General features: G+C 61.5%; 1 protein-coding gene across 3 annotated transcripts in view; it reads right to left on the bottom strand.

The window, feature by feature from the left end:
* Nucleotides 1-15,939, bottom strand: part of EVL (Enah/Vasp-like) — a 116,422-nt gene that overhangs the window by 13,682 nt on the left and 86,801 nt on the right. For all 3 annotated transcript variants that reach the window (XM_090271390.1, XM_090271389.1, XM_090271388.1), the window contains exon 4: nt 2,417-2,480. In XM_090271390.1, coding sequence (XP_090127516.1) covers nt 2,417-2,480 — 64 coding nt within the window. The remainder of the gene's footprint in view (nt 1-2,416; nt 2,481-15,939) is intronic.

The following is a 15,939-nucleotide window of genomic DNA, read 5'->3' as shown; positions in this document are numbered from 1 at the left end:
CAGGAAAGCCTTTCACTTTCCTGGACCTCTGATTCCACTCGATAAAATCAGCACAGTTACACCGGTGTCATGGAGTTCTTTTAAGACCTATGCCTGGTACCTAAAAAGCCATGGGAAGGGCCCTTTGGCACGAAAGGCTTGGGCCGGGAGCAGCACCTGCACTGGCCTCTGTCCAAACTGCTGAAGCATGACCCAACCCTCCAGTCTCTCCAGCAGGATTCATATTTAGAAGCCCTCCGCGAAATGAGGATGTTTGGAAATATTTAAAAATCAGGCGTGAACTTATGATCCTGTTTGCGTGAACACGAGACGGTGCTTGTGCGTGGAGCCACCAGCTCACGGTGCAGCCCGGTCGCCCAGCCCTCCCTGCACGGAGGAGTTAAGTGGTAGCGGGGTGCCTCCTGCAGTTCAAAGGCTGACCTCCAGGGGCGCTCCGGCTGCAGACAGCTGACGGCCAGCGACCCTGAGCTAGAACTGCAGCCGGTGGCGGCCCACAGCTTGGACTTGGGTCGTGGGTTTAGATAGAGCACGTGGTGTGTAACCAGCTCTCAGAGAGCAGTGGAAGGTGCGCTCAGGCTCACGGGCCCCTGCGCACGCGTTCTCACGCCTGCTCTGGGCTGAGGCAGCCCCGGGGCCTGGCGGAGGGTGGAGCTGGACCAGACTGGGCACCGGGCCTGGGCCTGCCTCTGGGTGACGGCTGCTTTGGGCGAGCCCTTCCGTTCCCTGAGAGAAGCACATGAACACGCCCCGAGCGCCAGTGCGAGGATGACAACAGGGCAGAGGTGTGAAGCGGCCGTGTCCCTGAGGCTAGAAGACAGGCCTGAGCCGTCAGGAAGCACGGGGATTCCGGAATTCGTACAGAGGGACCTCTGTGAGGAGTCCCCCCTGCCTCTCCCGGCGGGAGGTAAGTAGAGCGAGGACTAACACTGTCGTCCAGGCAGGGTGAACGGGCCTGGAGGGGACTCGGCCGAGTGAAAAAAGACAGGGGAAGACAATACCACGTGACTTCCCTTATATGTGGGCTCTGACGAACAAAATAAGTGAACAAGCTAAACTGGTAAGTGGACAAGCTCACAGGTAAACAGGACCGACTGACGGCTGCCAGCGGGGAGGGGTGCTGGGGGCTAGGTGACAGCAGCAGGGGGCTGAGGAGCACCGCTCGGCAGGCGCAGACCGCAGCACCGGGACAGTCGGGACCGCTGTAATAACCGCGCTGCCCGGGCGCCCGGGGAACATCGCGGCGCCTGCGTGGTGAATGATGCGGCTGTCTGCCTACCACGCTGCACGCCTGCAACTAGTGCAAAATAACGCTGAACGTGAACTTTAATTGAAAAATAAGTTTAAAAGACAAAAAAGAATGGATAATAGTATTATCTTAAAAAAATAAACCAAACCAAAACCCTGTCCAGTCCAGGTGGGAAAACTAAGGCCTGGGACCTGCCTAGGCTCCTAAGTGCCTTGCCAGAGATCACTCGGTCCTCGGTGCGAGGGGGTAGGGGCTGGAGAAAGGAGTTCCTGAGGGGCCTCACGGCTCCCCAGCCCCGCCTGGGGCCCTGCTGGCATCTAGCTGCACGGCCCCAGAGTCACGCCCTTTCCCAGAACCTGGGCAGCGCCCCCAGCGCTGCATGCAAAGCCTCACAGGGGGGCAGAGCCGTGCAGGGCGAGGGCAGCCCAGGTTCCGGCCCTGGCCCTGCCCGTTCCGGCAACAGGATCTGGGGAGGCCCGCCTCCTTGGCCACCATCGCTGCTTCTGTTAACTCCAGGACAGCAGCCCGGCCCTCCCCACAAGGTCTAACACTGTAGGGGCAGCTTGGAGGGGTGGAGGGTGGCGTCCCAGGGCCTGTCCCCGCCGGGAGCGGCCCCTCCACAGGCTGGCCCCATGGGGACAGCAGCGCGGCCGGGGCTCACCCAGGGCTCTCATGCCTCCGCTGCTTTAGCCTTACTGGGGGGCGAGTGGGCAGGGGCTGACATTCTCCAGAGAGGCCCGTGGCACCTGCCCAAGGCCTCCAGCAGGGAGGCCTTCAGACAGAGTGAGAGGAGACGGCACAGGACGGAGCCAAGGCTAGAGCCGCAGTCAGACAGACCCGGGTGGCCTTGGCCATGTTACTGAATCCCTTAGCCTCGTGAAAACTGCCTCCTGCTACGCCAGGAAGGGGCGCACTGAGAGCGAGCAGCACCCAGGACACTGCCAGGCTTGTTGCGGGGGCCGTGGGACCAGGAGGCTTGGGGATCGCCCTGGGAAACCACAGACTGGCAAAGCAGCAATGAACTTGCTCCCTCCTCCTTTCTGGCCAGGCCTGTTCCCCTATCCCAGCGGGGGCCTCTGGGAGTCCCAGCCCTAGTCACTGCAGGGGTGTCCTCTGCTTGCGGAATGGTGCCCCTGGCCACCAGGCGGGCCCCTGCTGGGGGGCGGTTACCTTCTCTGGATGTCCATCTCATCAGGAGAGGGGCCATTCTGCACCTGCCGCTGGGTGGAGGGGCCTGTGGGCAGAGAAGCACAAGGGCACGCTGGTCAGCGGGGCGGAAAGGCCGGCGAACGCACCTGGAAACGGGGCCCCGCCGCGGCTCTCCGGGCGGCCCCACACGCGTAGTCCTGGGCCTCTCACCGCTGTTCCCACACCTGAGTGACACCCCGCCCCAGCTCGCCCTTGCGCTCTTTCTGCGGCTCTTCCCTCGGAGCCCGTAAATGGGATCACATTTTCACGTGGTTCGAATCCTCCCTTTCGGCTCCTAACCCCTCCCTCCTCCCCTCCCAAACCACACTTGCTGCTTCCACTCCCTCCCTTGTCACTGTCCCCTCCACCCTCTAGCATCTGGCCTCTCCACGTCCCACCAAGCTGTTGTAACAAAAATCACCAGTGGACTTGGCACTGCCAAGCCCTGTAGCTCCATTTCCCCCCCACTTTTAAGCAAAGGAACGACCCCGAAGCAGGAAGTGTCAGAGCCAGATCCGGCCCCGGCTGCCTGACCCGCCGTCTGTGACCCTCCGCCCTGCACCTGCACCTGCAGGTCTGCAGCTGGGGGGTGGGGGCCCGCGGGCAGAGGCAGAGGTGGCGGCCCCCGTCCCGGACCCCGAAGGCAGGGCCCAGGGCAGGGGAGGCCTGCGCACGCACCCGCGTTCACACAGGGCTGGTGCTGGGCCACAGTTATAAGGAAAGCCAGGCTTTTGCGCCGGCCGGAGAAAGAGCTGATTGTTCCTTCTCTTGGTGAGCTCAGGGGTCACCCGGGAACTGCAGGGAGTCTCGTGATGGGGGCGGGACTCCAGCTGGCCTCCAGCCTCGCTGGCCAGGTGGGGCAGGGGCTTTGTCTTCTCCAGAATGAGGCGAAGGCAATGTCAGCCTACAACAACATCCTCCAGCTGAGAGGTGAGCGGGCCGTGCCTGGATCCGGGGCATGGCAGGACAGGGGGGCAGGGTCTCAAAGCTCCAACAGACCCTCTGAGTCCGGGACCCCCTCCTGCCCAGCACAGGAACCCTGCGTGCTGCCCAGGCAGGTACTCCTAGTGTAGTGCCAGCAACAGAAGCCACCACCCTGGGTGAGCGCAGGCTTTCCTCCACGGCGGGGCCATGCCCACCCACGCACGCAGGCCCTACTTCCACCGCCAGGTGCGACACAGCACAGGCTGGGTCCTTGTCTCTGCTCGGCAGCCGTTTACAGGCCCGAAAGCAGCTTCCACAGATTCCGCAGTTTCAGACCCTGCTGTCCCGGGCCCTGGCCTCCACCTGCCTCCGCCACGGTCTCCGTGAGCTTCAGCCATGGTTTGCCGCTTTTCCGGCCCCGCTGTGGACGATCCCGACAGGTGTCCGTGGGCCAGCGGCACGGTGACAGGAGGAGAGGCCTCTAGCACTCGAGGAAAGCTCCCTGGGCTGACCAGCCCGACCTGCTGCGTGCTCAGCACCTCTCGCTGCTCCCGCGGACGGCAGGACAGGAGCTGCGGACTGACTCCCTGCAGAGGCGACTGACGCAACGTCCGGTGTGCTGGTCTGGCCCGCAGTAGGCCCACACGAAATGCCGGTTTTCTTTCCCTGTCTCTAAATGCTTTGTTTCGCTTTACGTATTTAATAACATATAATTATGTGCTTTTTAAAAATTTGTTTTTCTGACTATAAATAATATGTAATATATGTTCAGTCTCATAAGATGTTAGAAAAGTTGGTAAGTTCAATAACAAAAATAAACATTCTCAATTGAAACGACCCTGAAGGGACAAGCCCTTGCCTCGCCCACTGGGCCGGGCCAGGCCAGGTCTCGGGAAACCAGAGCAAGAACGCGCGCCCGGCCCTCTTCTCCGTGTACTTCATGCTCATCCTCACAGCACTACCAGACGGCGCCATGAGCACTTGGAGGAGGTGAGCAGACGGCCCAGGACAAGTGCCTTCCTTGCTCGAGGTCTCCCAGGTGGCAGGCAGCAGAGCCACACTCACACGACCTGCAAACACCACTTTCTTTTTCGGGCCCATCGCACTGCGGGGTTGGACGGAGCCGGCTTAGAGAAGTGAGAAGGGAAAACGAAGGCGGTGGCAGGCTGGCCCGTCGCCAGAAGGCCCACGAGTACACCGCGCTGGCCTCAGGGGGTGCGCAGCCCCTGGCTGGGGTCCACGTGGCACAGGGGCCCCCCAACCCTGACCCACGTACCTTGTCCAGGCAGGAGGGGCTGAGGTGTCCCAGCCCTATGTTCTGTGGCCCGGGTTTGGGGCTCCAGAGTGAACTGGACAACCTCCTGGTCCTCAGACCAGGCCTTCTCTGCTGAGCCCATGGCCTGGCTCTGGAGCCTGCCCTCTTCTGGGGACTGTGCCCTGTCCCGGAGACCCTGTCCAGCACCTGGTCTGAGGGCTGGAGCCCACGTGTCCCCTGGCCAGGCCCCGCCTGGGGCCCGACGTCTTATGCTGTCAGGGCAACACGAGCTGCTCGGGGGTCTGCTGGCCCGGCCTGGCCACTGGAACTGCTGCCCACCCCTTGGCCAGGACCCCAGGTGGCAGCCAGCTGCCTACACAGTGGTCTGGGCTGGTCCTGCATTTGGGCCCCTCTTCTGCCTGTTGAGCTGGACTCCTCCCCACCCCTTCCGCCAGCCTGGTCCTCCAGAGGTGGGAGAGTCTGACAGGACCCTCAGTGTCCCCAGGGGCTCTGACCCTTGCACTGGAGACACATTTTGAAATTAGACAGCTGGCATCCTAGACAGAGGGAAAAGACACACTTGCTTGCACAGTGCCTTCCATCCACTCTTAAGCTATTAAGCTATTAAGAAATGTCAGTCTGACCCACGAGCGTCTGCGGCAGAGATCCCCACCGTCCCCCTGGCCTGTCCCCCGACTGGCCCGGCTGCCTCCCTGGCAGAGGCAGGGTGGAGGGAGCAGGAGGAGGACACCCCCCCCCCCAAAAAAGAGCTGTGTATGGTCCCTTGGGAAACCCCTGGGAGTCATTTGTAGGTGCTTCCTCGGTGAGAAAGCCTCAGGGTGGGGCGCTGGGTGCCTGGCTGTCACTCCTGCCTGCCTCAGTGTCGCGTTATCTGCACCCTGTGCGGTGCAATCAGAAGCCAAGGTGGAGGCCGCGCAGTTCCTGTGTCACAGAGTCACCGCCAGTCATGTGTGCCCTCCAGGATCCAGGCGAGGGAGTGGGTGGGGACCCAGCTCCCCCGCCCCCTCCCCCAGGTCTCGTTAGTTTCCCAGTCTCACCGATCCTGTGCCTGAGGCCCGGACAGAACCCACGGCCCCTCCGTCCCCACGGGGCTGCCTCAGCGTCTCCCTGTTGGGTTGACACCTCGGTCTGCCCTGGAGCCCCTGCCTCCACTCTCTCCCCGCCTGCCTTCCACTCCGACATCGCCGCCTGCCATCTCTGGAAACCCCTTACAGGCTCTGCTCCGAGCTCCAGCGAACAGGACCCCAGCCCACCTGCAGCCACGTCTCCTGGGCGCACCTCTCCCTGAGCCCGAGCGCACGCCTGCTGCCCAGCTGTGGCTGCGTGGGCTGCTCAGCCCGCCCAGTTCTTCCTTCACCCGCCGTGTCTTCCGGGCCCAGTCCGCAGTCTCATGCTCCTCACTGCCTGACTTTCCAGCCACATCAGCGTGATCTGAGGTCATGTCTTCTCCACGAGAACGCAAGCTTCGTGGGGACAGAGACCACACCTCTGATCATCCCACGTGGAAGGCCTGGGGCTCGTACAGACATTGGTGTTTTTTATTGAACTGAATTGGCAAGATTAGAGGGGACCCGTGAGGACAAAGCGCAGGTGACGGAATGGGGCTGAACTGGCTCAGATGAAAATACAAGGCTTAGAAGGGTCTCCCCAGATTATGCTTGTCCAGAGAAGAGACCGACAGAGGGAGAGCTCCCCGGCCACACCGGGAACCCACTGCCGCCCAGGGGCCTTGGGCAAGCCCGAGACGGGGCTGTTGACCCAGCCACTGTCCACGACATACTGTTTCTACCGTGGTCTGGGCAGAGGACATGCTCGGGTCTGCACGCAGCTGTGTGCTGACTTCCAGGGTCACCTTCTGTGGCCGTGCCCTGCCCCCTCTATGGCAAACAAACGTATGGCGGACCGCATTGGAAGATCACACTTAACTCCTTGTTCTGCTCCAGACCAGCCTGGCGCCCCTTCCTTGGCAGGGCCCAACCCACGTGGCTGCCCCTCAGCATCCACAGGCCTCTGGAAAGTGAGAATGTGGGCCTGCCTGCCTGCTGCCACCCTGCCTGTCCCTGCCTCGGCGCCGCCTCCGCGGAGTGCCTGGGCGAGGTGTGCGCAAGCAAGGGCGAGTGCCCCCGTCCCAGCAGGAAGGGGTGCCTTCGGGCTCTCGGGGCTGGCATGGTGGGACTTAACCACGGAGGGGCCCGGGGTGGGCCTTCCTCACAGTGGGCTGAGATGCGCCCCCGGCGGGTCACGGCCTGACGGCAGCTGGACAACAAAAAGGGCGCTCGTGCCACTCCAGTCCTCGCCGGGGAAGGCAGCCCCGGTCCTCACACTGCCCCCCACCCCGTTGCCATTCCCGCCCCACTCCTGCCCGGCCTCTTCCGGACCGTTCCTGTTTATACAAACCCCTGCAGAGTGAACTTGGAGCCGGAAACCAGGCTTCTGTTGGAGTTCTGCCACAAACAGTTAAGTGTGGTGGGGAACCCCTCTCTGGGCCTCAGTTTCCAACAGTGAGCAGGATGGAACCAAGGCCACTGAGTTCCAAATCTCTACAGTCTGAAGGGACAGAGAAGGAAACACACAGAATGGTAACAGTGGCTATCTCTGGATGGTGGGATTGTTTTCCTCGTGGTCAACTTCCAAATAAGGCAAAAGAAGAGTGCACTGCCTTGTTATAGAGACACAGATGGCAAAGAGTCCCTCAGAGGCGACAGGCCCCCTCTGCGACTCCACTTCTGTGAGTCGGGCTGCGGCAGGGCCCAGCCCGAGGCAGGCGACACCTCCTCCTGAGAAAGGCCATCCTTCTGCCTGCCCATTAACATTGATGAGGCTCTGGGACAGAGGGACAGGCTGGGTTTCGAGTTAGCCTCCTGAAAAGAAGGAACCTGAGCTCCCAGGAGTTCCAGAGACAAAGGATCCAGCACCTGCTCAGTGAGGCTTGATGGGATTCCTGGCCAGCAAACGACAGCCACCTGGTCTGGGCTGGGCAGAGTCCCAAGCCCCTCTGAGCTCCCCTCCCACTTCACCATCTTTCCGGCTGGCTCCTCTCCTTTCTCCAGAAGGTTCCTCCATTTTGAACTGACTTAGAGCAACACGTTCACATGGGGGCAGCCCTCCCAGGCCAGTTTCCCAGCGTGCCTTCCTATCACGTTTCAAGGTTCCTGCTGCCAAGCAAGTGTCCATGTGGGAATGGAACCTGCGATCTGGGCCTAAGACTTCAGAGCCACCTGGCCAAGGCCACACAGGAATGGGTGGCAGAGCTGGGACCAGTGCCCAAGACAGACGTCTCGCAGCCCAGGGCTCTGTCCGCCCAGGCACGCTATGCCCATCAGCTGCCTGCCCCCATAAAGCCAGGGTAGTGCTGCGGCCCCACCTCCTGAGCTTGGCTCAGCAGCAGACAAACCCTGACAGCCTCCCAAGTTCAATGCCAGTTTAGGTGCTTGTATAGAGTGACCTGGTGAAGTTTCTAGTGCCCTCTGCCCGGTCCTTACCAAGGAGGGCAGGCCCACAGTGGGCTGATAAGTGAGCCAGCTCAGGTACCACCCACCACAACCCTGCAAGAGACTCTCCTCCCTGGGCCCACCGGTTTCCGTGAGACCCCATGGTGACCAATGGTTAGCACTGTGTCTAAGACGCCAGCGCCTACGTGACCCGTGGACCTGGAAGGTCAGCGTGCTCGGACATAGAGACGGCAATCCAGAAAGGGCTAAGGCCCCAGGCCGAGTCAGAAGCCCCTGGTGGCCCTGCATTCAGCACCCACCTGGAGCTCTACAGGGAAAAGGCCTTACCCTTGTGACAAGGATGGGAGGCGGACGCCCGGGGGCTAGTGAGCAGCACCCCTCCCTGATCCTGTCCTCGTGCAGAGGGGTCCTGAGGCCCAGACAAAGGGAGGGACACATCCTAAATGGCAAATAAGCAGCTAGAACTCAAGTTTCCCAGCTTCTAGGCCAGGACAGGGCCACCCGCTCAGGCTGTGGTCCTCAGGCCCATTACTTCCCTAGTGAAATAGCTCCTCCCCCTCCCCTAACAAGCTCCTTTCAGGACACACAAAAAACCCTAAAGAGAATCTCAGAATAAAGCGCAACAAAAACCTGTGGCACCTTTGTGACAAAGCTCCTTTGCATCATCGTTGTGAGCAATCTGCTCAGCTGTCCAGGGCAGGGCCTATCAGGACTATCCTACAGACGAGGAAACTGAGGCTCGGGGAGAGCGAGTGATGTGCGCAAGACCACATGCGTCTCAAGTGACAGGAGCCCACACGTCCCAGTGCCCAGTCTGCATGCTGCTGCTTCTGCCTGCCACTCCTGCAAGGCCTGAGTGCAAATGGCAGCCTAGCCTGCTGCTGGGCCAAGGGCAGGTACTTGGCCCCAAGACCCAGAGCTCTTGCCCCCCCGCCCCCCGGAGAAAGAGAGAGGCCCCGAGGGGCGGGGCAGGAAGGGGAGGGGAGCCCCGTCACCTACAGTTCACTCTGCAAAGCACGGTGCAGTCGCAGTGGCAGAAGCAGAAGCAGTGGAAGGTCCACTCCCTGCTGACCATTACGGGCGGGCCCCTGGGCGCAGTCCGGGAGGCACGCTCCTCGCATCCTGGACACTTACCTCTCCTTCCTCAGCCGCCTGGCTCCTGCAGTGGGAAACCGATCCACGGCGCCGTCAGATGGGCTTCCTGCTTCAATCTTTAATGCGGCTTCCCAGCTAACCTATCAGAACCCTCCTGTCTACCCGATTCCAAAGTGCGCAGGGGGCCCCTGGGGAGGGTCTGCCAGGGGAAACCTCCTGCCGCGCTCTCCTCTTGTCCCCTGTGGGTGATGGGATGAGACAGGGTGGGCACGGAGCCAGGGGGAACAGGTGACGGGCCAAGGGGAGAAGCCCGGGGCGCCGTTAGGCACGGCCGCCACTCCCCCGGGCTCTGTCCAGGCGTCCCGGCCGGCTGTCCCCTGGCCTTCCTGTCCTCTCCATCGTGCCTGCTGCTCTCTTACCCCGTTCCCGCTAGTCCTGCTTTTGTTTCTTGTTTATTTGTAACCAGCCCGACAAGCTCCAAGGCCTGCAGGTGGTGGATCCTTCAACCTGCCCGCAGCCTTGCTGCCGTCACATGTGTGGGTGCAGTGGCTGTTCCTTCCGTGGGAGGCTCATCTGCGCGTTCTGAGCTGGCGAGCCTGCAGGGCCCACTGGGGTCACCCAGGCCCCAGGCCGGGGCTCTGTCCCGGTGGCGCACGCCCTGGCCCCTCTCTGGCCCACGCTGCAGCTGCTGTTTGGGACAGTCAGCGGAGCGCTCCTTGAGAGTGGAGCCCACACTCGCCCCTCCCTGGACCTCGGCGCCCCGCGGAGAACGTCTATGGGACACGCCCCGGCTCGGCAGCATCGCCAGCACCTTCTCACAAAAGCGATGCCTGCCTCCCAGTCTGACTGTGGTTTCTCCTGCTCTCCACCCTCTGCCTGCCCCCAGGACAGGCTGCTGTTCCTGCCACCTGTCTCTCAGGTCACCTCCTCTGCCCTGCTGCCCAGATCCCAGCTGCGCGCGCTCTCCCTGGGAGGCTTCCCAACATCCTGAGCTGGCCTCTGCCTGGGCTCGTGCCTGTGGGCCACGCTTTCACATGGAACATGAGAAAGCCCAGCACCTCTATGCTGTTCCCCAGTAACTTGGGGTTCCCGCTGGCTCCTCCAGGAAAGCCCGACTTGCCACTCCTCCAGCCCCTGTCCCCACCAGGGACCCACTTGGGCCAGGTACCATCTCCCTTACAGTTGCCCACATGGATACGGACTGCTCCCTTTTCACCTCCCTGGACTAAAATGCAAATGTGCAAAATAGGCAGGCATCCGCAAGGGGCAGTACTGGGTTCCAGAGGACTACGCCCCCGCCTCACTGAGGAGGAAGGGCACCCGAGGGAAGCCTGGCACTTCCTCTCTTGGGCTTGGGCTCATGCAACTGCCTCGTGCAGGTCCAAATCTTTCCACGGATGATTAACATATGGACTCCAGTGGGCTTCGGGACCTTGAGCAGCTAGTCACTCACTGTCCCTCTTTGGGACTTAGTCCCCTGCCCCCACCCGCGGGGCTGAACTAGGGAGGTAGCAGGCCCCCGACTGACTGCTCCCCAGCCTCCGGGCCCTGTTCTGTGCCCAGGGACTTGGAGCCACGTGGAGCTAAACTGAGCCCTGGCTCTGTCATTTACTCTTTGATCTTAGGCAGGTTATTGAATCATTTTAACTCTATTTTCCTGTCTGAAAAAATGACAAAAGCACCACTGGCCTTGGCGGGCGGATCAATGACGTGCTAGTCTCAGCCTAGAGTCGGACACAGTGCAGCCCAACAATGCCTGTTTCCTTCCTCGTTAGGTAGTTCTGAGCAATTAGCATCTTGTATGCGTATCCATCACATTCAATAAAAAAGATTTTATTTATTTATTTTGAGAGAGAGGGGAGGAAGAAAGAGAGGGAGAGAAACATCAACGCGTGAGCGATACATTGATTGTTTGCCTCTCACACACCCCCAGATGGGGACCTGGCCTGCAACCCAGGCACGTGCCCTGACTGGGAATCGAACCGACGACGACCTTTTGGTTTTCAGGCCGGCGCTCAATCCACTGAGCCACACCAGCCAGGGCTATTGAATCTCATAACACATCCCACAGAGGGGCCAGGACAGGTGCCTAGAGAGATTAAAAGCTTGCCTGCATCAACTTAGCGAGCGGCGGCCAGAACCAGAAGCAGGGTTTCGGCCTCCAATCCCACGCTGTCATTATTAGCGTCCTGTCTCTTCAGCGGTTACTCTACCGCGGGCTGTGCTGTGAAAACTGCCCAAAGGAGAGGCCTCAGGAGCGGTACCCAGCGCTCAGAAATCCAACTCAGGACCTGCCCGCCAGCCGCAGACCACTTCCGCTTCGAAGAGCGGTGTGTGTCAGGGAGAGGCAGCTGGAGAAGCCGGGGGTGAAGCTGCAGCCAAGGTGGGGGTCAGGCTCGGCACGTCTGTGTTAACTCTCCACTTCCTGCCGGAGAAGCCACGGCGGCTGGGGTCTGCCCACAGCCTTCCCTCCCCTCCAGGCGGGCAGTGCCCACACCCAGCAGGGTGCAGACCCCGGCCGGGCCGCCCGTCCCCCCTCTAGCTGCTGGGTGACCCAGGAGGGGAGGAGTGACGTTTCAACATCAGTGTTTGCAACAGGGAGTCAGGAGGGACAAGTGCTACCAAATGAGGCCGGCTGCATCTGAACCCCGATTCTGCCAGAGTCCAACTTTCAGGGCGAGTTTTCTCTGTCTATGAGACCAAGGTCTTTCTTGGCTGACAGGACCCATAAGGCTCTTTTTCACACCAGGAGCCTATTCATTTGTTAATTAAATGTATTTGTTTCTTCAATAAGTGCTTATTCTCAAGTTTTTACGCCAAAGGAGGGAAGCAATGGAGGGAAGTTATTCCCAGACCAGCTCTAAGGACGTGCTGTTGATGACACTGGCCGCTCCTGCCTCTGCCAGAGGCCGCCCACGGCCTGCCCTGCCCTCCTGCACCGGAGCGGCCCCTCCAGCTCGGGGGTCGGGCACCGGCAGCCTGGCGTGCTCTGGGGTATGTGGGGAAGCAGGGCATCAGTTCTGCTGGTAAATAATTCAAAATAGGGAAATAGTCATAGAGTAGAAAATAAAATCTGCACGAGTTTTTATGACAGACTTCCAAGGACTCTGGAGACTGGGGGGTCTCTTTCGGCCACACCACACACCAGAGGACAGGCAGCCGCCTGGCTGACATCGAGGCCCTAGGTCACACTCTGAGCGAGGCCTCCAGCTGCGCTCCAGGAGGTCGCCTGCATTTTCCCGTTTATTCCTTTCCTGCCTTCCTCTGGCAGCTCCTCTGTAGCACAGAATGCCCCATGTCCGCCCGCAGCCCTGCCACCTGCCCAGAGGACGCTCCTCCTCCGAGCGCTGCCTCCTCCTGGGGCTGGAAGGTGCTTGCTCGCACCCTAAGAGGGTTACCCTGCATGTCCGCGTGCACGGGTCCATGTCAGCTTCTCAAACCGACCTGACAAGCCGTTCTTTTCCCTCCACGGGACGCGTCAGAAAGTGGAGTCTCGAGGCATGAGCCAGCCCTGTGACGGGGTGGGGGTGGGGTCATCAGCCAGTGCTCTTCCATCCACACCCTTCGGCCACCCCACAGGGCGCTGTGCTTCTCCGAATGGGAGCAGGCAGGCACATTCCCTGGGCACAGTGGTCCCCGCGGCCAGTGGCCGGGCCGAGCCATCGCTGACCCCATTTAGGAAGAAGTCATGGCTGTAGCACAGAGCCCGAGCGGGGGAGGCCGAGCCTGGAGCCCGAGCCTGGAGCCCTGGGGCCTCAGAAAGCCGCAGGCCAGCTGGGGACCTGCCAGGCCCCCCTCCAAGTCCCGACAGGAGCTGTGGTTCCAGGGCAGGGATCCCACGCTGTGTGGGGCCTTGGGGGCTCCTTCCTCACAGGCCCAGGGGAGTCTAGGCTCTAGAAGGCCGCCCTGCAATACCTGGCCCTGCGTGTGCCTCGAGCCTCACCCCGCCGCCAGCAGGAGCAGCGCCCCGGAAACGGCACCCGACCCCACCGGCTCCCTGCGCCTGCGCACGCCGCGGCCTCTCCACGGGCCGCTCCTGTCTTCTCGAACTGGCAAACTCGTACCCGTCCTTTAAGGCACAGGCCGGCACCCCCAGCCCGGGGCTCCCCGACAGCCCTGCATGCCAGGCCCTGTCCTCCCCACCCGACTGGTCCCCGTGAACGCAGGGGCCACGTCTCCGTGTGCTGGCGCCTGGCTCCAAACAGACGCTCGGCCAGTGTCTGCTCCTTCTCTCACTCCCAGCCGCCACTGAGCGAGGCGCTGGGGACACAGCTGTGGACAACGTGCTCCCTGGACTTGGGTTCTGGAGAGGAGCCGTGGGGGAGGACCCAGCAGGGAAGAGAAGTGAAGTGGCAGGTGGGTGGGTGTGAGCTCCGACTGGTGACGCGTGAGCAAAGAACATCCTGGGCGGAAGGGACATGGGGTGTGAAGGCCCACGCCAGGCGCATGCATGGCCTGCTCGGCAGAACAACGAGGAGGCCGGTGTGACCGGAAGCGAGGGGTTGAGGCATAGAGGGCAGAGGGCCTGAGTCAGGAGGCAGCCATGCGAGGCAGGTCCCTGCAGGCCTCGGTGAGGGTCTGCATTTGGTTCGGAGTGAGACTGGAAGTCCCTGGAGAGCCTCGGGTGAGGGCTGCCCGGCCCTGGGGAGACCTGCTTGTGTGCTTGCGTGGAGAACAGCGGGTGGGCTCTGGTGAGCACCCGGCCCCCTGCTGCACGACTAGACAGACGCATGAAGGCTGGGAGCGGACAAGCAGGCAGGGCAGGCCCTCAGGTGCTCACCCCCCCACTCCAGACATGCAAGCTGTGGCCCAAGCTCAGCCCTTGGGCTGCTGAGTCCCTGGGATGGTGACTAAGATATGTGAGCGGGCTCTTACCATGTGTGAGCTAAACCTGGCAGAATGCACACCTGTGAAGTCATCATTCTTTAGGAAAGATGTTATAGATGCTGAGTGAAAAAAAGAAAATAGGTCAAATGCCTGGAACAATCAACCCGTGACCGAGCTGGGCTACGATGTACAGAGCTTGGCAGTGGCCACGGGCTGACCAACATCTCTTAGAGAGGCGATCTGGTCCAATGGGCAGAGACCTGGACTTGGAATGAGGAGCCTCACCGCTGTGGCCTTGGGCAAGTCCCTCACTGCTGCGAGCCCTCGCTCTTCGTCCGTGAGGTGGGGACAATTCCCAACGCCTCCTTCAGTCTCGGGAGGATGCTGTGAAGACCACTTGGACGAGGTGCACACACAGCAACGCGCGGGAAGGCGGGCGCGCGCACTACGGAAGACCTGCTCCCTTTCTTAAGGAGCACGGCCATTAGGCCCTGGGGGGCTACCGCTTCTTCCCACGCTCGTCCTGACTCTGGCCGCGTGGAGGGGTGAGGTCTGAGGACAGTCTCTTGGGACTGGGCGTTCCAGCAACACCCTGATATTTGTTTGTCTTTAGTCCTCATCTGAGGATATTTTTTGATTTTTTAGAGACAGAGTGAGAGAGAAAGAGAGGGAGAGAAACAGCCATGTGAGAGAGAAACAGCGATCGGCTGCCTCCCACACCCGTCCTGACCGAGGACTGGACCCACAACCTCGCTATGGATCCTGACTGGGAACCGAGCCCTCAATCTTTTGGGGTACAGGAGGACGCCCCAACCAGCTGAGCCGCCTGGCCAGGGCTCAGCCTGGTTTCTTATGGTGCCGAGAGCTCAAAGATCACATCCTCGTTTGCGTTACTGCCTCAGCTTCACGCCCTTGCTGGCGGATATTAAGTCCACTTCAACGGTGAGGACACCAGGGCCCGGGGTGGGGGAGCGGCTTGCTGAAGGCTTCGCAGCTGCTACGAGCGACAGCCTGGAGCACAGCCTGGCGCCCCGTCACCCGCCCCCGAGCCTGTGTCACGCTCGGGCACCGGTGCTGCCCACAGACGGCTTCCCGCACCGGCCGCCGTGCCCAGCCCTGGCAGCGCTCTGCAACGGGCCAGGTGCCGGCTCCGGCCTGGGCTGCGCACAGTGTCCAGCCCGTCTGCGGAAAACTAAAAGCCTCGGGCAGTGTCCTGTGACGTCCGGGAGACAGCCCTGGGGCCGGTGGGGGGAGCAGGCCTCTCCGCTCCAGGACGATGGCGGGCCGCAGGGTGTTCAGAAATTAGGGGCCCCCAGGAGGGACCCCAAGTCCCACCAACGTGCAGAGAGAGACCCTCTCCTGGGACCACTAAGTCAAGATCTGCTTGTGCCACCAGAATGCCCCTCCCCACCTGCCCTCCACACCTGCGCTCGGCCCTGCAGGTCCGGGCCAGGCCCAAGCAGCCCGGCCACCTGGTGTCCCAAAGCACGGGCTGCCGGCGTCACCCCTGGAGTCGCTATGGTTAACTTTCCAAATACACAGATATGTAAGCAACGTTAAATAGCTTCGGCAGTGTACAGGCGGCAGAGAATGCTCACAAACATCGTCTCATGCACTCCTCACAACACCCCTGTGAGGTGGGAGCGACAAACCCATTGTACAGATGGAGAAACCGAGTCCCAGGAAGCTGAAGTGACTGTCCAAGGGCACCAGCTGCATTTGAGCCAAGGTCGGTCTGAGTCCACACCCGATGCGCCCAGACCTCAGAGGCCCAACAGCTGCGGGGCGTGTGCGCAGGGCCACGGGCGGGGGCAGGCGTGCTCCTGTCGGGGCGGTGCGAGGCGGGCCAAGGTGACGGGTGCGATTTCTGTGTGAGACAGTTCCGTTTGCCATGTCCCTCAATCACAGATAGCACCCCTCACCTTGCGCCC

The sequence above is a fragment of the Furipterus horrens genome, unplaced genomic scaffold, assembly GCF_987537825.1.
Source record: "Furipterus horrens unplaced genomic scaffold, mFurHor1.1.pri manual_scaffold_3, whole genome shotgun sequence".
Lineage (NCBI taxonomy): Eukaryota > Metazoa > Chordata > Mammalia > Chiroptera > Furipteridae > Furipterus > Furipterus horrens.
Note: the sequence above shows the minus strand (reverse complement) of the source record. Positions and strands in the feature narration are given on the sequence as shown.